Here is a 21,035-nt window from a genome sequence, read left to right on the forward strand (position 1 = left end):
GTTGTAAAACTAGGCAGATATCTAAATGAGTTGATGTACTCCATGGAAGACCTCTGTGTACCCCCAGGGGTACATTTACCCCTGGTTGAGAACCATTGTGTTAGACATCCAGTGCTGAGTGAATATGGTACCAAAGCATCTGGGAGAGGTGTTTCCATCCTGCACAATGTTTGTATTAGGTCAGACCAAATGTATTCCATACCTTTTAATAAGTGGTCTGAGTTTCTGTCTCGCTTTATGTTTTTAATAGTACTAGGCAAAATAAATAACACGTATATAAATTTAAGGATCAGATCCGTAGCTGGTGTAAATTGGTGGAGCTTTGTTAGCAGCAATGGAACTCCACCAGTTTATGCCAGTTGAGAATCTAGCCCTAAAAGTTCAGGGTATATTAGACTCCTTGTTTTTATTCTGTAGTCTTAACTTTCTCCATTAAAAAAATTTCTGTGTGTAGCTTAGATGTTAAGGTTCATGTTTGCTTTCAGATCACCTTTACTTAAGTTGTGACTCGGTTTACTTTGTTCAAGAGAAGTGTAGAATTTTGTTTTAATCTTAGTATTTTTTCAATGCCGTTCCAATATTATAGTTCTGCTCTTCTGAGTCCCATTACAAGTATCAGCTAATTTCCGTGGATTTTACGGAAAAGGGGATAAAGTGGCAGCTTCACTATGAAGTGGTGCTTCCTGCAATCCGAGCCTTTCAGAAGAAGATGGTCTTGTGGTTTGTAGTGTGATAGTTGTTCTAGATCTTTCTACTCCCAGTCATGTGATTTCTTACTGGCTTCCTGAACTGTTGAGAGCGCATCGATAAATTGTTTCTTGACTTTAGCAAAGCTTTTGTTTCTTGACTTTAGCAAAGCTTTTGACACGGTCTCCCATAGTATTCTTGTCAGCAAGTTAAGGAAGTATGGGCTGGATGAATGCACTATAAGGTGGGTAGAAAGCTGGCTAGATTGTCGGGCTCAACGGGTAGTGATCAATGGCTCCATGTCTAGTTGGCAGCCGGTATCAAGTGGAGTGCCCCAAGGGTCGGTCCTGGGGCCGGTTTTATTCAATATCTTCATAAATGATCTGGAGGATGGTGTGGATTGCACTCTCAGCAAATTTGCGGATGATACTAAACTGGGAGGAGTGGTAGATACGCTGGAGGGGAGGGATAGGATACAGAAGGACCTAGACCAATTGGAAGATTGGGCCAAAAGGAATCTGATGAGGTTCAATAAGGATAAGTGCAGGGTCCTGCACTTAGGACGGAAGAACCCAATGCACAGCTACAGACTAGGGACCGAATGGCTAGGCAGCAGTTCTGCGGAAAAGGACCTAGGGGTGACAGTGGACGAGAAGCTGGATATGAGTCAGCAGTGTGCCCTTGTTGCCAAGCAGGCCAATGGCATTTTGGGATGTATAAGTAGGGGCATAGCGAGCAGATCGAGGGACGTGATCGTTCCCCTCTATTCGACATTGGTGAGGCCTCATCTGGAGTACTGTGTCCAGTTTTGGGCCCCACACTTCAAGAAGGATGTGGATAAATTGGAGAGAGTCCAGCGAAGGGCAACAAAAATGATTAGGGGACTGGAACACATGAGTTATGAGGAGAGGCTGAGGGAGCTGGGATTGTTTAGCCTGCAGAAGAGAAGAATGAGGGGGGATTTGATAGCTGCTTTCAACTACCTGAAAGGGGGTTCCAAAGAGGATGGCTCTAGACTGTTCTCAATGGTAGCAGATGACAGAACGAGGAGTAATGGTCTCAAGTTGCAGTGGGGGAGGTTTAGATTGGATATTAGGAAAAACTTTTTCACTAAGAGGGTGGTGAAACACTGGAATGCGTTACCTAGGGAGGTGGTAGAATCTCCTTCCTTAGAGGTTTTTAAGGTCAGGCTTGACAAAGCCCTGGCTGGGATTATTTAACTGGGAATTGGTCCTGCTTTGAGCAGGGGGTTGGACTAGATGACCTTCTGGGGTCCCTTCCAACCCTGATATTCTATGATTCTATGATTCTATGAAATGACAAGCTGGAGAGGACCACCTGTCTTCTCTTGGAGTAGGTTTTAGATTAGGTATCCATGGCTTGGGATATATATCCATTAGATTTACTTCATTTGCATAACATATGAATCCACTTCTGAATAGGTGGGGGTGTTTCTTTAGAAAGAGGCCACAGATACTATTTGTGGGTGGCATTTGTAATGACTACAAGATATAACAGGTTTCATTTACACATGCATCTACCCAACTTTGCCTGCTGAATTGTTAATTGTGTTTTACAAATCTTGTTTAGGTCCTGAGACAGATGCGCAAATTGCCCTGGCAGGACTCTGAAGTGAAAGATTATGTTATATGTTGTATGATCAACATTTGGAATGTGAAATACAATAGTATTCACTGTGTAGCTAACCTCTTAGCAGGGTTGGTGCTTTACCAAGAGGACGTTGGAATTCATGTCGTGGATGGAGTGCTAGAGGATATTCGCCTAGGCATGGAGGTAAAAAATATATTATAAGTTCATTCACTTGTTCATCAGAAAAATTAAAATAAAACCTTTCTAAATACAATTTAAAAATAGAAATAGAGGTAATGGAAAATGTTTTTCATTGCTTGATTGATTACTTTTGTACCTACGTGCCTGCTGCTTTCTTTAAGGTCAATCATAAAGTCAGAATAAAAATGAGAGAGGGTTATTGCGGTACCTACTTTGTCCCCTTGCCGTGGTAAGATTGTTCCCTGTGCACTATGTATAATGCTTTTCTAGTCTCATGTTTAAATATCTGAAGCCATGGATTTTCATATCATTTTCTTTGGAAGTCCATAATTTGATAGACCTCATAGTTATCGAAAGCTTTTTCTAGATAACCCCCCCCCCAAAGTAAATTCCAGAAACTTTCTTTTAAATAATACAGGACTGGACTTCATTCAAACCTTTATGATATCTATTGATTGGCCAAGTTCTATGACTATCTGCACTACTGTGTATGCTAAAATTTATGTAATATGTTATGTAGATAGAACAGAAAAGGAGTACTTGTGGCACCTTAGAGACTAACCAATTTATCTGAGCATGAGCTTTCGTGAGCTACAGCTCACTTCATCTGATACATGAATGCTGTAGCTCACGAAAGCTCATGCTCAAATAAATTGGTTAGTCTCTAAGGTGCCACAAGTACTCCTTTTCTTTTTGCGAATACAGACTAACACGGCTGTTACTCTGAAACCTGTCAGATAGAACAGAGTTATCTTTGGGATCTATTGTAACAAATTATATCAAGGAGTGACGACATTATTTAAAGCAAAAACATACTTTTTTAGTTTACATTTCTGTAGTGGAGACTGTAAGGCTCCTTATAGTAATTCCTATTGTGTCCACATGTATAAAAGTAAAAGTGTGTCCTGCATTAAACTAGTAAATATTGGGTTTTGTTTCAGGTTAACCAGCCAAAGTTTAATCAGCGACGGATCAGCAGTGCCAAGTTCTTGGGAGAACTTTACAATTACCGAATGGTAGAGTCAGCTGTAATATTTCGAACTCTATATTCATTTACATCATTTGGTGTGAACCCTGATGGTACTGCTAGTCCACTGGACCCTCCAGAACATCTTTTCCGAATTAGACTGGTCTGCACCATCCTTGATACCTGTGGGCAATATTTTGACAGAGGTTCCAGCAAACGGAAGCTTGATTGCTTTCTTGTGTACTTTCAGGTATTAATAAATTTAACTTTGTGTTTAAAATTGTCTTTGTGTGGTGGGTGTATCTTTGCATGGTCCTAAAGATTTATCTATATAGTATCTAGAATCTGTACATTTAGGTTTTTATATTTTGGGCTCTGCTTCAGAAAAGCATTTAAATGTGTTTAAATTTAAGCACATGAGCAGTCCTGTAGACTTCCCTGGGACTATTCACATGCTTAAATTGAGCACATACTTAAATACTTTGCTGAATTGAGGCCTGAGTGTGAACCCTACAAGCTCTGTAATGATTTTTTAAATCCCTTCTGATGTTCATAGTTTTAATGAGAGAGATTCTTGAAATGGCATTAAAATGTCAAATGTAACTGGATGTTGCCATGGTAACTCCATAGAATATTCTGAAACATTCGTGGACTTCAGAGTGCTTGTGTTAATCTTTCAGTTTAATTTCGAAGGACAAAAGGAAAACAGGGAAGTTAAAAGATAACTCCAGTGGAGGAGTAGTGGCATTAGAGCTGTCAAGTGATTAAAAAAATTAATCGCAATTAATCGCACTGTTAAACAATAATAGAGTGTAATTTATTTAAATATTTTTGGATGTTTTCTACATTTTCAAATATATTGATTTCAATTAAAATACAGAATACAAAGTGTACAGTGCTCACTTGTAATAAAAAATAAAGTATTTGCACTGTAAAAATATAAAAGAAATAGCATTTTTCAATTCACCTAATACAAGTACTGTAGTGCAACCTCTTTATCATGAGAGTTGAACTTACAAATGTAGAATTATGTACAAAAAAACCTGCATTCAAAAATAAAACCATGTAAAATTTTAGAGCCTGCAAGTCCACTCGGTCCTACTTCTTGTTCAGCCAATTGCTCAGACAAACAAGTTTGTTTAAACTTGCAGGAGATAATGCTGCCCGCTTCTTGTTTACAATATCATCTGAAAGTGAGAACAGGTGTTCGCATAGCACTGTTGTAGCTGGCGTCTCAAGATATTTACATCCGAGATGCGCTAAAGAGTCATATGTCCTTTCATGCTTCAACCACCATTCAAAGGGACATGCGTCCATGCTGATGATGGGTCCTGCTTGATAACAATCCAACGCAGTGTTGGCCGACGCATGTTCATTTTCATTATCTGAGTCAGATGCCACCATCAGACAGTTGATTTTCTTTTTTGATGGTTAGGTTTCTGTAGTTTCCGCATTAGAGTGTTGCTCTTTTAAGACGTCTGAAAGCATCCTCCACACCACTTCCTTCTCAGATTTTGGAAGGCGCTTCAGATTCTTAAACCTTGGGTCAAGTGCTATAGCTATCTTTAGAAATCTCACATTGGTACCTTCTTTGCATTTTGTCAAATCTGCAGTGAATATTCTTAAAATGAACAACATTTGCTGGAAGGAAAGGAGTACTTGTGGCACCTTAGAGACTAACCAATTTATTTGAGCATAAGCTTTCGTGAGCTACAGCTCACTTCATCGGATAGCTCACGAAAGCTTATGCTCAAATAAATTGGTTAGTCTCTAAGGTGCCACAAGTACTCCTTTCCTTTTTGCGAATACAGACTAACACGGCTGTTACTCTGAAACCTAACATTTGCTGGGTCATCATCTGAGACTGCTATAACATGAAATATATGGCAGAATGCAGGTAAAACAGCACGGGGGACTTACGATTCTCCCCCAAGGAGTTGAGTCAAATTTAATTAACACATTATTCCTTTAATGAGCATCATCAGCATGGAAGCATGTCCTCTGGAATGGTGGCTGAAGCATGAAGGGGCATACGAATGTTTAGCATATCTGGCATGTAAATGTTTAGCATATGCTGGCTACCAATGTGCCATGCAAATGCCTGTTCTCACTTTCTGGCGATATTGTAAATAAGAAGAGGGCAGCATTATTTCCTCTAAATGTAAACAAACTTGTTTGTCTTAGCGATTGGCTGAACAAGAAATAGGACTGAGTGGACTTGTAGGCTCTGAAGTTTTACATTGTTCTATTTTTGAGTGCAGTTATGTATGAGGTGAATTGAAAAATACTATTTCTTGTTTGTCATTTTTATAGTGCAAATATTTGTAATTAAAATAATATACACTTTGATTTCAATTATACACAGAATACAATATATATGAAAATGTAGAAAAACATCCAAAATATTTAATAAATTTCAATTGATATTCTATTGTTTAACAGTGCAATTAAAACTGCGATTAATCGCGATTAATATTTTTAATTGTGATTAATTTTTTTGAGTTAGTCACGTGAGTTAAGTGCGATTAATCGACAGCCCTAAATGGCATATATATTAACTCAGTTCCTTTGTGGTTAAACTAAAGAAGTGATTATTTAACATATTATGGGGTTCCCTGTCAATACATATCAAATTTGATCAGTCTAAAATTAAAAGATGTTTTTTCCTGATTGCTGTTAGTCCTGAAAATCTGAAAGTCAGACTGAGTTCTTTCTGGCTTGAACATCACCACCATTAATAAAGGTTTTGCTGATCATACTCTGCCTTCAGATACACCTGCGCAACCTCATTGTTCTCTCATTCTGCCCTTAAATACACTTGTAGAAATAAGTGTAGAATTTCCTTTGCATCTTACAGATGAATGTAGTGCTGGTTTGCTACATATCTCCATAATATGATGCAAAAAGAAAAGGAGTACTTGTGGCACCTTAGAGACTAACCAATTTATTTGAGCATAAGCTTTTGTAAGCTGTATACAGACTAACACGGCTGTTACTCTGAAACCCATAATATGATGATACTTTTGATAGAAGCATCACCCACTGATACCTGAAGTTTTAATGTTCACATTTTGGTGATAAATGTCTTCCCTTTTAAAAATAAATATGATTTGTATGGCTGCATTTGTACAAGAATTGAAATGCACAAAGGACACGTAGGTGCCCATCTCTCATTGAAAGAATCTGCCACAAAAAGGGTATTTACATTCTATATCCATTTTTTTGATAATATTGTCAGTTGCCAAAGATGATTCATTTGGTTATGTAATTTAAAATCTGGATTGTCACTTTAAGATTCCATATGGATTTTTTTATTTTAGGGATTTTGTTCGAATTGTTTCAAACTGTTTTAGCAAGATATATGACTTTAGTATGTTTTTAGTGACTTGTATGCTCCTACATTAAAGAAAATGTTTTGGTAAAGTCTTTTTTCTTGGTAAAATAGCTTCAGTCAACATGAAGTACAGTATGTATATAATGTGAGGATGTTTTGTATTTCAGAGGTATGTTTGGTGGAAGAAGAATTTGGAAGTTTGGACAAAAGACCATCCGTTTCCTATTGACATTGACTATATGATCAGTGATACCCTAGAACTGCTGAGACCAAAGATAAAACTCTGCAATTCTCTGGAAGAATCCGTCAGGCAGGTACAAGACTTGGAACGAGAATTCTTAATAAAACTAGGTAAGAAATAATATATCAGCAAAGCCAGTTGTTCGTCTTTTACGCTGTTGTTGTTGTTGTTATTTATTTATTATTCTCACTAACCCTTAGGCGTTTTTAACCTTTTTATGGATTTCCTGACCTGTTCTGAATCTGGGAAATATATTAATTTGATGTACCTAAAGAAACACTAAACACGAAGGTGATTGTGGTTTTTATTTCTGATGACTGGTGTAAAAGGAAAAGGAAATCCACCATCTCTAATTTTGTCAGTACGCAAGAGCTTTTGGCTGATTTGATACGGTATTTAGTGCATCCAGCAGTCCTGGTGGCTGAGTAGCTCATCACACAGAAGCGTATCCATTGGGTCAATTACCTGGACTCCTTTAAGGTATATGGGACCCTTACAGTCAAACACTGGGCTTTTAGAACAAGTAGGGTGGCCAGGTGCCCGGTTTTCGACTGGAAAGTCCGGTCGAAAAGGGGACCTCACAATGTGCGGTTACTACTAGTGAGGGAGGTGCCAGGTCATCACCCGCTCCAGCCCCCTACTCATCAGGGGCCACCTCCTACCTTCATTGGGTCCCAGCTCTGCAGGAAAATCCGTCCTGACCCGGGAGGTGAGGGTAGGAGGGGAAGAGCACTGAGTGATGCAGGGGAGGGGTTAAGAGGAGTGGACAAGGATGGGGCCTATGGGGAAGGGGTGGGGCCACGGGGGAAGAGGCAGGACAGGGTTGATTCCGGCACTTCTGTTGGAGTGTCCGGTTTTTAAATATTACCAAGTTGGCAAACCTAAGAACAAGGCATTCAAATAAGCATGAAATGTGTATTGTAATATCCAGTTATTGAAATGAACAGTTGTGCCTACTCATGTGGGCTAGTGGATATTATGTGAAACTAGGGGTCATTTGAGTTCTGTTCCTCAGTCTTGACATGTGACCTTAGACAACTCCCTTGACCCCTTTCATTCAGTTTTCCTTCTGCATTACCTGCCTCTTAGCAGTTGATTGAACCAAGTTTAAATTGATTGAAAACCATCTTGATAGTCTTCAAGGAAAGACACTGCAGAAATGCAGTGTGTTAGTATATTTGTTGTTTGTATTTCCACAGGCACACTCATGAATGCATATAGAGGGGCAGCTGGGCTCCAGTGGACTAAGCATAGGGATGGGTGTCGAGATCTGTGTAACATCCCTGACTTTGCTACGCCACCTTCGGCAATTCATGAAATCTCTCTGACTCTCATTTACACCATTCCATAAAATGGAGATAAAATTATTTACTAAACCACCTATTGGAAGAGCTTTGAAATATACAGTTCTTTTCATCCACAGAAGTGTGGTGTTAGCATGTCTCCAGTGAATACTTAAATAGATGAGGAAAATGGTGCTTTGGGCATCTTTTTCAGCACTCTAGGAAGGGTAAACTTGACCACTTAGTATCTTTTTCTTTAAAGTTAGGCCTGCAAAGTGTCATGAGTGTTCCAATGTTTGCTATGTAGAGAGATTAACAGTGTCTTTAACAATGATGTATTACAGAAATAAAGTAGAAAAAATACTTTTGCTTGAACTTTTGGAATATCTAGCAAGTAGCAAGCAGATCTGGAGACAAACTAAGTCACTCTTTAAGAGACTTCAATGAGTCAAGGAGACTTTAGGAAGTGGTTGACAGATAGCTTTCTGGAAGAAATCCTTCCCTTCAGGATGCATAAAAGTTCTGCAGGATAAAAGTCACCAAGGAATTGCTCCTGGTGGTCTGCATCAGAGGAAGAAATGACAGTTGTCATGTGGAGTTACAATATTCTTTATTCCCTGGGTTGAAAAGGTTCAGTATAATCCTGTATTTTCCAAGACACATGTTGACTTACTCTTATGTTAGGCATGGCAATAGCAATTCTTGTCAAATTGGAATAGTTTGGAACTACAATAAAACAAGGGAACCTGTTTGCTATTCTGTTTACTGACCACAGCTCTATTTCTAGAAAGCTGACTGTCAAACATCTTGAGTCTTTTATGTTTTCCTTGGAATGCTCATAAATAGGCTCACAGTTTTCAGTGGAGGAAATTACTCTATGAGAATGTGCCTCCCTTACTTATGCAAAATATAAACACTACTTCTGTTCTCTTTATGCTTCTATTAAACTGGATTCATAGACTGATTTATTTAAAAAGCATATGGAAACTAGTGCTGCATTTGTGAGTTACTAAAAGGTAAACCTGTTCTTCGTCCAACAACAGTGGTATACATTTATGAAACACTCCAAAGTTATCTGTGTTGAAATTAGTTAGCATCAGGAGCAAACACCCAGCCATGGGGACCCCACAGCTCAATTGACCAAACACTCCCTAATGTTTATATCTAGAAACACTAGGGTAGTGATGCATTTAAAAAAAAAAAACATCTTTATGCAGTGCCATTGGTTGTTAATGTATTCAGTCGTTGAATGGATTTATTTTATAATTTTTAATTTCTAATTGGAAGCCCTGTTTTGCTAGAGGCTTTTTTGTGGATTTTTTTACTTGCAAGTGTTTTAGGCAAGAACTTGATCCACACTACTTCTAGTTAAATCAGTTCAGTTCTCAAAGTAATCCCTTAATTTAAGGGTCAATATGTGGAGAAATTATGCATTGAATTTTATTTTTAAGAGGAATTTGCATTTTGTTCACTGTGCTATTCATTTAATTAAAATTCTTCAAATATAATTTAGTATTAATATCAGACTTTGATTTCCTTATATATGTTATGATGATCAGAAAGGAAAAAAACAATTTGGAATGGAAACCATTTCAGGTGAAATTTTTTCCCTTCCTCATGGCATGATCTAAACTACTGCTTTCATGATCTCTAACTCACCCAAAAAGGCAAATTATGACTAATTAGATGCATTTTAATATATTCCTTTCAAAGATGCCCAGCAGTTTCTTCTGTATGTAAAAGTAATTTCCAGCCTCTGAACCATTTTCTGTAAATCGGTTGCATCCAGTACAGTAGTGGGATCTCCTTATTCCTGGAGCGTGAGTGAGCCAGTTTTGGGGAATGGCATTCCGTTGTGTTCATTCTGGCACCAGACAGGCAGATCACTGTTGTTATTTTTAAAGCTGCGATTGGATGAGCAACTGTGTTGGATTTCCAGTATCTTTTGTTCCCAGTTGAACACACACATGGTAGGATAGTTGCTAATCCGTTGCTGTTATGACTATACATAGATAAGAATCTTCTGGACTCTACTCTCTTTCTCTGTTCATATCTTTGAAAGCTATTATGATAGGTGCAAATATTTTCACTGGAAAATATTTTGTTTGAATAGTTTTAATGAGGGATCTGACCAAACTCCAAATCATAATCTGTTCCTACACGATTTTAATAATTTTGTCAGATTTGTATTTCTGTGGATTTATTTCTGAGGTTCGGTAAAGATTCCAGATAATTAAAATGGATATATGACAGATTTTTTTTATACTATTTACTTGACACTGTTCTAGCCTGTGTTAATATTTTGTACTTTCACACACATGCCTATCTATCTCTAGATATGTGGCATGAATATAAGAATAAGACATCCGAAAGAACTTTACAAATTATTTACATGCACATACAAGAGGAGCCAATACATGGTTGGAAATGAACTTTTAACAATTTGGTGCAGCAGCTTGACATGTAGTGAGGAAGAATATAGTGTCCAGTTGAAATTACTGTGTAGGAAAGAAATTTAAGCAAGCAGAGTGTATTGTAACTGCCAAAATGGAAATTTAATCAAGACTAAAAGGTTAATAGTCCTACTCTAGCAAAACCGGCTTGTGATTTGAAGTGATCACAAGTGGCTAGGACGTCTATTATATTTCTTGTTCGTATGATAGCAAGTCGAGCAAGTAGAGTGCTCCTCTAACATCTCTGCTTGGCACTGGATCAGTATGATAGAGGGAAGATTGCCGCTACCTGCTCTCACACCGTTATTACCAGGTTTTTTTTTATGTGGTGGAGATGCTAGTTAAAAGGATTTCACTGGTCGGATGGGTTGGCTGCTCTCTAAATAGGCTGATATGGAAGCAAAAACTAGTAGTACTCTTTGCTCTCATCACCCTTTCTCCCATTCTAATCACATTCCCTTTACCTCTGCCCATACCTTCCTTAGGCCCAGTATCCCCTACGCCAAGGGTCGGCAACCTATGGCATGCGTGCCAGTTTTTAATGGCACGCTGCTGCCAGCCAAGTCCCAGCTGCCGGCCCCAGCTCAGCCCGCTGCCGAATCCAGGCCGGACCCCAGCAGGCAGCAGTGTGCCATTAAAAATCCTGCCTGCCCCAGCCCGCTCTTCTCCGCCCCCCTCCCCCTGCACCGTGGGGGCAGGGTGAAGAAGCTTGCTCCTGCCGGCTGCTGCTGCAGGGCAGGCAAGCTCCCCCGTCCCCGCAGCGTGCTGGGGTCCTGCCCCTCCTCCTCTCCCTCCCTGCCACCCATCAGCTGACGGCCCTTGCAAGGGAGGGGGAGAAGCCGCAGCTGCCCAGGGAGGAGGCGGAGAAGAGGTGGGGACAGGGCCTTGGGGAAGAGGGGTGGAATCAGGGCATATCCCCTCCAGCCTCCTGCCGTGAGCCGCTCTGGGCAAGGGGCTGGGAGCACCCACACCCACATCTCTAGCCCCCTGCCCTGACCCCCCTCACACACTCCCAGCCCCCTGCCCTAACTCCTGCACCCTCCTCACACCCCCCAGCCCCCCATGCCATGCCCTGACTCCTGCACCCCCCTCACACACCCTCTGCCCTGACCCCACACACCCCAGCCTCCTGCCCTGACCCCTGCACTCCCCCCAACCCCCTGCCCTGACTCCTGCATCCCCCACACCCCATTCCCTGACTCCTGCACCCTCCTCACATACCCCCAGCCCTCTGCCCTGACCCCGGCACTCCTCATACACACCTCCCAGCCCTCTGCGCTGACCCTTGCACCCCCTCCACATCCCCAGTCTTTCCTCCAGCACCCTCCACACATACCCAGTCCCCCCCACACCCCATGTCCTGATTCTTGCACCCCCCACATTCTCACCCCCACCCTGAGCACCAAACGGGAGCTCCTGCACTCTTCCCCCCCACCACATTCCTACGTGCACCCCTCGCACAAAATGGGAGCTGCCCAGGTAAGCACTCCACGCCCAAACCCCAACCCTGAGCCCCCTCCCTCATTCTAGCTCCTGCTCCTTCACCCCCAGCCCTGTTCTCAGTGCATTCCCACCCTCAGCTCCGTGCAGAGAGAGGAAGAGAATGGGCTAGAACCAGAGAGAAGGTAGGTACCCACTCTGTGTGGGCAGGGCTGGGATCCCAGACCGGCAGCGGGCTGAGCAGGGCAGTAGCCAGGACCCTGGCTGGCAGGAGCCGGCAGACGGAACCCCAGACCGCTGGCTGCCGGTCTGGGGTTCTGGCTGCTGGCCCCTTGCCAGCCGGGGTCCCGGCCAAAGGCCCCGCTCAGCCTGCTCCCGGCCTAGGTGAACGGAACCCCAGGCTGGCAGCGGGCTGAGCGGACCGGTGGCATAAGATCAGCATTTTAATTTAATTTTACGACAATACGACATACAACAATAGTTTAGTTATATAATATATAGACTTATAGAGAGAGACCTTCTAAAAAATGTTAAAATGTATGACTGGCACGCAAAACCTTAAATTAAAGTGAATAAATGAAGACTTGGCACATCACTTCTGAAAGGTTGCCGACCTCTGCCCTACACAGTTCTCTTCTCTCTAAAGATACCTTTTCCAGTGCTCACTCCTCAGTCTCAACTCTTGCTCTCCTTGATTGTTAACTCATCCAATGTAAATGGATGTTGGGGTTTGAAACTGGAACAGCTTTAAATATATTTCTTTTCATTAAACTTCAGGTGCTGTTTAAAAGTGTTACCGTTCTTGAGTAATCTGTCCATGGAAACCCAGGTTTTCATACTTGCTCCTTCAGCCAGTATGGGTTTGAAGTGCAGCTGAAAGACCATACTCTCATGTCCTCCTTAAGAATACCTTTGTGATTCAGCATCAGTCCATTAGTTCTGAGGGGAGTTGTGTCCAGTTCATCATTAGAAAGGAAGATTGATAGCTTGGAGCCTCTGGAATTGGCAGGAAGGGAGTGTGTATGCATGAGCAGAACTTGAGTCAAACTCCACGAAGTACAAAACAATACCCTAGTATTAATAGCATTACTGAGATTTGGCAAATTTAAATGTCTTATTCAGGACTTAGGTCCAGATTTTCTAAAGTGACTTATGATATTGGGTGCCCTGTCCAAGACCCCTTAAAAGACCCTGGCTGATTGCGGGTGCTCAGCGCTTTCTGAAACTCAGGTCCTTTTAAAGTCTCCAGTTGGGTACTGAAAAAAACATGGGGTTCCCAAAATCACTGTTCATTTAGAAAATCTTAGTAGATAAGAATTGTATACATCAGCATTGCCAAGTTTGATCTAAGTACCTCACATGGCCGCCATTAAGACTGTATCTGAGCAGCTCACCTAAGAATGTGTTTTGTTTTTTAATTCAAGGGAGTACTGGATCCTCTTGTATGAAATATTGCATTGTTTAATATAAGCATTTGAGTAGAGAAGTGCTCTGAAGCCCTAGTATTTTGTTGTCATGCTACTGGTATAGATTTATATTATTAAACTGATGTGTCTGTAAAATCGCAAAAGTTACTGCATGACCTGTTTTAGGACACTTAAAATAAATCTGTTATCAGTGAAGTGTCTAACAGCCGACCAGCAAATTGATGTTATACAATAAACTAGAGTAGGTTAACATTTGTCTACTTTGAGTTATAGAACTGAAACAAGGAAAAGGCACCGCACTTGTTTTCTAGTGATCTGTAGATTGAAGGCTACACAGATCTTTCTAACAAAGCCTGGCCATCAGATTTTCAAAATGCTTCCTTGTAACTTTTCATGACTTATAGCACAACTCATGGATAATGATTAAAGGAGCAATGTGAATAAGATTTCTGCAGTGGATTCATGGACATAGCCAATACAGTTGCATTTGGGGTAGTCTGTACTGAGCTGATCATTGTTGGTCTGTGTTGAAGCCCCAATTTAATGCACTCATGATGGCCCATAGAAGCAAAAATCTCTCTTGCTACAAAAATTTGTCCCCAGCTCAGGTTTCCACAGTTATGAAAATGAGCCCAAACTTGCTGCAGTAGATTGAAGCATTGGTTGCTGTAATAAGAAACAAAAGTAGCTACTCAAAGTTCTTGGAGAATGGAAATTAGTTCTTTCTTTGCACTCCAGAATAACTAACCTAACTGTATGGGTCATATAGTTTAAACTATGAATAAGGTACTGTGTACTGACTACATCAGTTTTGAAGGGTATCTTTGAAAAATCATTGGCTGAAATCTTCTGTGTTGGGCAAGGCTAGCATCAATATCATTCTCTGCTAGCTCAAACCACAATCCCCATGAGTATAAAGTGGTTTTGTGGATTAATGAAAAAATTTAAAGTATGTATGAAAGAGTACTTTGTGCTAGAAGCTTGTCCATTTTTGTAGTGGATGGCTTAGCTTTAGCAAGATTTTTTTCAAAAATAAATTACCTTGTTTTTCCATATTTCAGAGCCATACTCAATTCTCATATGTTTTTTATTAATAGTTTAACTATTTCTAAGACTAAATTGTAAGCTGAAATATACCTGCTGCATTTTCTGATCTGATAATGTGTAATGGGGTCTGATTCCATAAAGGAGAATTGAAATTATATCACAGAATATTTAGTGACATAGTAGCAGGGTCTGGGATAATCCAAAATTATTCAAACCAAAATTAAAATACACTTGTAATTATTTAAAGGAAACAATATAACTAAGAGAACAGATCAAATTGAAGGATAATTTCATGAAGAAATCGGAGCATTAGTGAGTTGGTTGTCTTGTCAAAATAATACAAAACAAAAACCGAAGACAAAGTAGACTTAACAGGGATGGAGACAATGAGTCTGTTAATGGAGAAGATGGTAAGATGAGCTGGGACCCTTTGAAGTATTCCTCTCTACAGTATGATAGGGACATTAGGTGACTGCTTTGGGAAGGGTGCAGGATTTGCCCATACATACTCAAATGCAGGATCTCAGGACCTTACTAGGGAAACAAAAAACAGTTTGTTTTACAAGAATCTATTATAAACAGGCTAAATGTTTTGTCCAGAGTTATGAAATGTACTGAGTTTCATTTTATAATAAATCACAGTAACAACAAAAATGTTTACTGTGGTTTTGTTTGATGTAGTGCCATAAATTGAGAATTGAGAGTTTCTAATACAGGTTGTAGGAATTTTCACTACATGCTCTGAAGTGTTTCTTAAACAGTCTGTACAGTTCTTGATAAATCTCCCAGAATACTGAAAATCACACTGCAGAGATCCAATAACATCCAGCATCTGGCATTTTATGTACAGCATCTAAGATGTTTGTGTCATTTTAATGTAGCCTTCAAAATGTAGTACAGGGGAGTTGAAGAAATTTCAAAGATATTTTGAGATGTAACACTTCTTTACTTGATGGGTGTTCTGTGGAAATTCCTAAATGTTCCCAGTAAAAATTCTTTCTTGAGTTGTTTTGAAACCATTTTCTCTTATGATTTTGCTCAGAAAGAAATACCTTATACAATTATAAATACATATATCATTCAAGACTTAATCACTAGTCCTGCATAATACTTTAGTCAGCATTTACTAGGGCTGGGTTTTTCAAACTGTCATACATCAGTGCAGTATTTTTAATGTGATGCCACAGCAAAAGATTGCTTCCTGTCTAACACATTCTATTCCTAATCCCTTCCTATTTTTCAACTCTCAGGCATTGTGAATGACAAAGATTCAAAAGATTCTATGACGGAAGGAGAGAATCTGGAAGAAGAGGAAGAGGAGGAGGAAGGTGGAGCAGAGACAGAAGAACAGTCTGGAAATGAAAGTGAAGTAAATGAGCCAGAGGAAGAGGTGATCACATTCATTTACCTTGTTTTGCACTATTCTTACATAGAAGGAAAAAATACTTAGCATTTTGCAAACCATAAAGGCCTAAACTGGGGTTGGCAAACTTTTTGGCCCAAGGGCCACATCTGGGTGAGGAAATTGCATGCAGGGCCATGAATGTAGGGCTGGGGCAGGGGGTTGGAGTGCAGTAGGGAATGTGCGGTGTGGGAGGGGGTGCGGTGAGCAGGAAGGGGCTCAGGGCAAGGGGTTGGGGCAGAGGAGGGGTGTGCGGCGTATGAGGGGGATCAGGGAAAGGGGTGGGGGTGCACAGTGTGGGAAGGGGCTCAGAGCAGTGGTGCAGGGAGGAGTGCCTGAGGGGTCTCAGGGCAGGGGTTTGGGGGGCAGGAGGGGTTTGGATGCCGTAGGCGGTTGGAGTGCAGGCAGGGGGCTCAGGGCAGGGAGTTCCCCATTCCCAGCCAATGGGAGCTTCCAGGGAGGTATCCACAGGCAAGAGCAGTGCACAGAGCCCTCTAGCCCCCTCCTCCCCCCAGGGCTGCAGGGACGTGATGCCGGCCGCTTCCTGGAGCAGAGCGGGGCCTGCTGCACCGCGGGGGTGGCAATCCTGCAGGCCAGATCCAAAGCCCAGAGGGGCCGGATTCGGCCCGTGGGCCGTAATTTGCCCAACCCGGGCCTAAACCTTGTGGTAGGCCTGCATAAAGCCTCGAAGTCAGTTGATGCAGCATTGCTCTGCTGTGCACAGGGCCCTAGTTGTAGAGAGAATGTTTAGGTGGGATTCTAAACCCTATGTGCTGTGGAGTTACCAGTTCTGCTTGTGCTTCATGGAGGGAAGGATTCTACCTCCTAGCTTCTATGGAGAGTCCCTGTACAAAAATCCATTTGCTCAGGTTATGCAAAAAGGGCCCTTAATAATGTCCCTCAACACCCCTCGGAAGGTAGGCAATAATATCCCCATTTTACATGTGTGGAAAAGTGAACACCGAGCATTCAAGAGACTTTCCCAAGGAAATAGTGGAAAGGAAGGGTTAGAACTCAGTGCTGTCCTCAGTCCACAAGGAAATAGTGGCAGAGGAAGGGTTAGAACTCAGTGCTGTCCTCAGTCCACAACCCTGTGCTCTGCCCAACAGAATCATAGAATATCAGGGTTGGAAGGGACCTCAGGAGGTCATCTAGTCCAACCCCCTGCTCAAAGCAGGGCTAATCCCCAATTTTTGCTCCAGATCCCTAAATGGCCCCCTCAGGGATTGAACTCACAACCCTGGGTTTAGCAGGCCAATGCTCCAACCACAGAGCTATCCTTTCCTCCCCTCCTCTCATGCTACCTCTCAGCATAGCTATTAATCTGTAAATATAAAGCTCTTTTTGTACCATCTCCTATACCAGTTATTGGAGCAGATGCATTAACTATCATATAAAAGACCAAAACTAAAGGAAGCAAGAGGCACCTTGTGCTGTTCATCATTTTTCCTGTGTAATATGGATAATAAGAAGCATTGGGATCATGTCAGTCTTCATTACTGCTTCAGTAATCTTTTGAATCAAATTGATATAGCCAATACAAAAGCAAGTGTGCAATATGCTAATATATGTGATCTTGAAAATTCTAACTTCTGTGGCTTAATGTAGCTCAAAGTTCGTTTCTCTCTCCAAGTTTGTGTGTCTCTTTTTGGTCCAGTAAAAGATATTACCTAACCCACCTTGTCTGTCTAATATCCTGGGACCAACACAGCTTCAGCAACACTGCATAAAACAGCTTGTCTAATAAAAAATTAGTCTGCTTTCAGATCAGTCTCACTGGGGAAAATGTAACTTGTTCAATAAAGAACAAGTTTTGGAAACAACATGAGGACCCAGGCATAGGGCAGATCAAGGGTTAGTGTGACAGTAAGATGAGTATTCAAAAACTGATCGCTAACTGTCGCTAGATGGCATGGCATTATCATTCGAAGCAGACTACATTGCATGTTGTGATCAAAGATCAATCAATCGATTATACAACATTTCATGGCACTGAGGGGGGCTGTAAATAGTGAATGCACTTAATGTTTCTCTCATTAAATTATGTTAAAATGTAGCATGTCATTAAAATTTAAACTTTAAATATGCTATTTCAGGAGTGCTCAGACAATGACGATGAGGAGGGTGAGGAAGAAGAGGAAGAGAATACTGATTACCTCACAGACTCCAATAAGGAAAATGAAACTGATGAAGAGAACACAGTATGTGCCACTGCTTTTGAATAATGAGACTGGTTTTACATGCTCAGTTTTCTTGACTGAATATTTTTAGCAGATAATGCTCATTAGAGATTAGGGGACATACACTAAAAATATTCACAGATGTTCTTTCAGACAAAAACAAGTTCAGTTTGACATTTGCAACCCCTTAATGTTTGCTTTTCACAGACATTCATACAAACAATTTTACTTACAAGACTCTTAGGAAAGTGAAAGTGTCACAAGTAATCATGAAAATACTCATTCACATTGGAAGAGATTGCATAGCCATTGTGAAAACACTGAGTGGACTGCTAGAAAAAAGGGAAGTTTTGACATGCTATTGAGGTAACTAATAGCAAATTGACATGGTAAAGTAGATTCTCCTTCGTGTCACAGAATTGTAATAAGGAAGCAGGACAAACAAACAAAAAGCAGCAGTGAAGAAATGATGGGGGTGTGTTGTTACATCACTATCGAAAGCAACCACATCAAACCTGGTCATCCAGCTGTGTGCCTGGAGTGTGGTCTAATAGTAAGATGGGGAATGATCACCCCAAAACAGATGTGCTGTGGTAACATCTGAAAAAGTAGCATATTGAGGTATTTGCTGTGTTACATTCTGATTACCTCCATTCAGATCAAAAAGACGCACCAAATGACACAGTCACTTGGATCATGGAAACAAGCAGAAGCATTGCCAGAGGCGGAAACAGGTGTGATAGAGAATGAGGACCTATATAGACGGCCTTTGATGCCAGTGTCTCTTGGGTGATGGCACTTGCTTAGTATTAGTCAGCTGTTCTGACATTAATGAAAGAGAGCCTTTAGCCCAGAGAAGGCACCCAAGGAGGTCATTCAGCTGTTGGAGAGTGGGAAGGAGGATGTTATGCAAGAGATTCAGCAGAGACTACTGAGGTTGTTGGTCTTGCAACATTCTGCTGCTGCTTTACTGGATGGTGGTGCAGAGGCAGAACCAATTGGCCCCCCACTGAGCTGAGTGTCTTGTTTCATATTGTTAGGTCTACAATTTTGTTCCGCTTAAAAAGAATAAAAATTATCATAGACTAAAATGTGTTCTCAAGAACTATATGCCAAACAACCACAAAGCCTCTCTGTAGATAACTAACTAGGGTCTCATTGCATCAGTGCACCCTTACATCAGCTGTCCCATGAATAGATGATGATTATTATTTACAGTAGTACCTGCTATATGTGTGTGCTTTACAAATATTTATGGGCAGTCCCCTCTGAATAAGCTTTCTAATTTCCCAATCTAAGAAATACAGCCAAATCAATTAGTTGCAGTTGCAGATGGGGAGAGAATATTATTTTGTATATATTGTAGTCATGATATCTAAAATAAGTACAAATCAATGTGCCAACTGTATTGTAACATATTGCAGATAATCAGTTTTTAGGCAGTGATCAATGTTAGTAAGCATTAGAGCAGTAAACACCAAAATTCCTAAACTGGGCAAATCCATTCTAACATTTTTTTCCTTCAGCAATTTTTTTTAAACTAAACCCATGACAAATTTTGTCAGAGATGCAAGCAGAGTAATTTTCTTAGTAATTCGGATCCATCCTGAACTTCACTACTGCTGAAATTAATGTAACAAAATATTTGTCTTCTAAACCAGGAAGTAATGATTAAAGGAGGAGGACTTAAACATGTTCCTTGTGTAGAGGACGAGGACTTCATTCAGGCATTGGATAAAATGATGCTGGAGAATCTTCAGGTATTAGTCCTTGTTATCGTCTTAGATTAAATAAGCACCTTTACTGCATAGTTGATTCTGAAATAAGTGGTTAACATGGAGCTGCTTGCACCATGGGATGTGGGTGTTTTTTCATACTCTGTTTTTGGCTGCCATCCTTCAGTGCTAGGTTTTCTTAATTCTGCACAACTGCTGTGCGGCCTTTTTTTTTTATACAAGTCCTTCTGCCCAGCTTCCTAGGTAGGGGCCTTTTGGGAAGAACAGTCATGAAAATCAGTCTTGTATGCTGGGGTGGTTTGGCTCAATCCTGTGCTTTCACAAAAGCCTCCCTTTCCCCCTTAATCTTTACTCCTTCTCCTGTCGTTACAAATATCCTGCAGCTCTGAGTGCTAAATGGAGCTCTATTAATCCTGTGCTTTACTGACCAGCAGGTGTGCTTCTGAGATGCACCCATCCTGCCAGCTCAGGAAGGGAGAGATAATCCAAGATTCAGTCTTGGGTCTGCTGTTTGATAATATCCTGATTATTAATTGTGAAGTTTAGATTAAAAGGCAATATTAAATTGCTTCTGCTCTTCCAGTAGTACTGCCAGACACCACATAGATGAATTGGCCTTTGGATGGTGCCGTCCTAATTGACTGAGAAGATACACAAAGGAATTCTCATGTCTTCTTGATGAGCCTACTGATGTTGCTGGAGTGGCGGAAGTTATAGTTTATACTTGTTTCTTTGAATGCTAGTGATATTTCAGGGAGGTATTTTATTATACAGACTAATCCAGACATGTTGCTAGGGAGTAAGTTTTCACTCTTGTAACATCCAGTGGGACGTGATTGATTCTTTGCTGACGGTGCATCTTCTAAAACAGGCATCATAAGTGGGCTTTTAACAAGAGTCAAATCTGTTCACCCACTTTCGTAAAGTAAATTTCAATACAAAAAATGTTTCCTGAACATAACGCAACCTTGTCAAATGCTGTAAAACTGCTAAATTATATTATTTCTATTGTCGGAACACTCAATTCCAGATATTTTCAATATGGCT

The 21,035-nt window shown here is 40.8% G+C and overlaps 1 protein-coding gene across 4 annotated transcripts in view; it reads left to right on the top strand.

The window, feature by feature from the left end:
- Positions 1-21,035, top strand: part of UPF2 (UPF2 regulator of nonsense mediated mRNA decay) — a gene marked incomplete at its 3' end in the record, with an annotated part of 133,945 nt that overhangs the window by 70,852 nt on the left and 42,058 nt on the right. For all 4 annotated transcript variants that reach the window (XM_084623474.1, XM_084623475.1, XM_084623476.1 and 1 more), the window contains 6 exons: positions 2,278-2,481; positions 3,420-3,695; positions 6,947-7,130; positions 15,921-16,060; positions 18,169-18,273; positions 19,914-20,012. In XM_084623474.1, coding sequence (XP_084479600.1) covers positions 2,278-2,481; positions 3,420-3,695; positions 6,947-7,130; positions 15,921-16,060; positions 18,169-18,273; positions 19,914-20,012 — 1,008 coding nt within the window. The remainder of the gene's footprint in view (positions 1-2,277; positions 2,482-3,419; positions 3,696-6,946; positions 7,131-15,920; positions 16,061-18,168; positions 18,274-19,913; positions 20,013-21,035) is intronic.

Source organism: Lepidochelys olivacea (assembly GCF_965140295.1).
Source record: "Lepidochelys olivacea isolate rLepOli2 genome assembly, chromosome: 1".
Lineage (NCBI taxonomy): Eukaryota > Metazoa > Chordata > Testudines > Cheloniidae > Lepidochelys > Lepidochelys olivacea.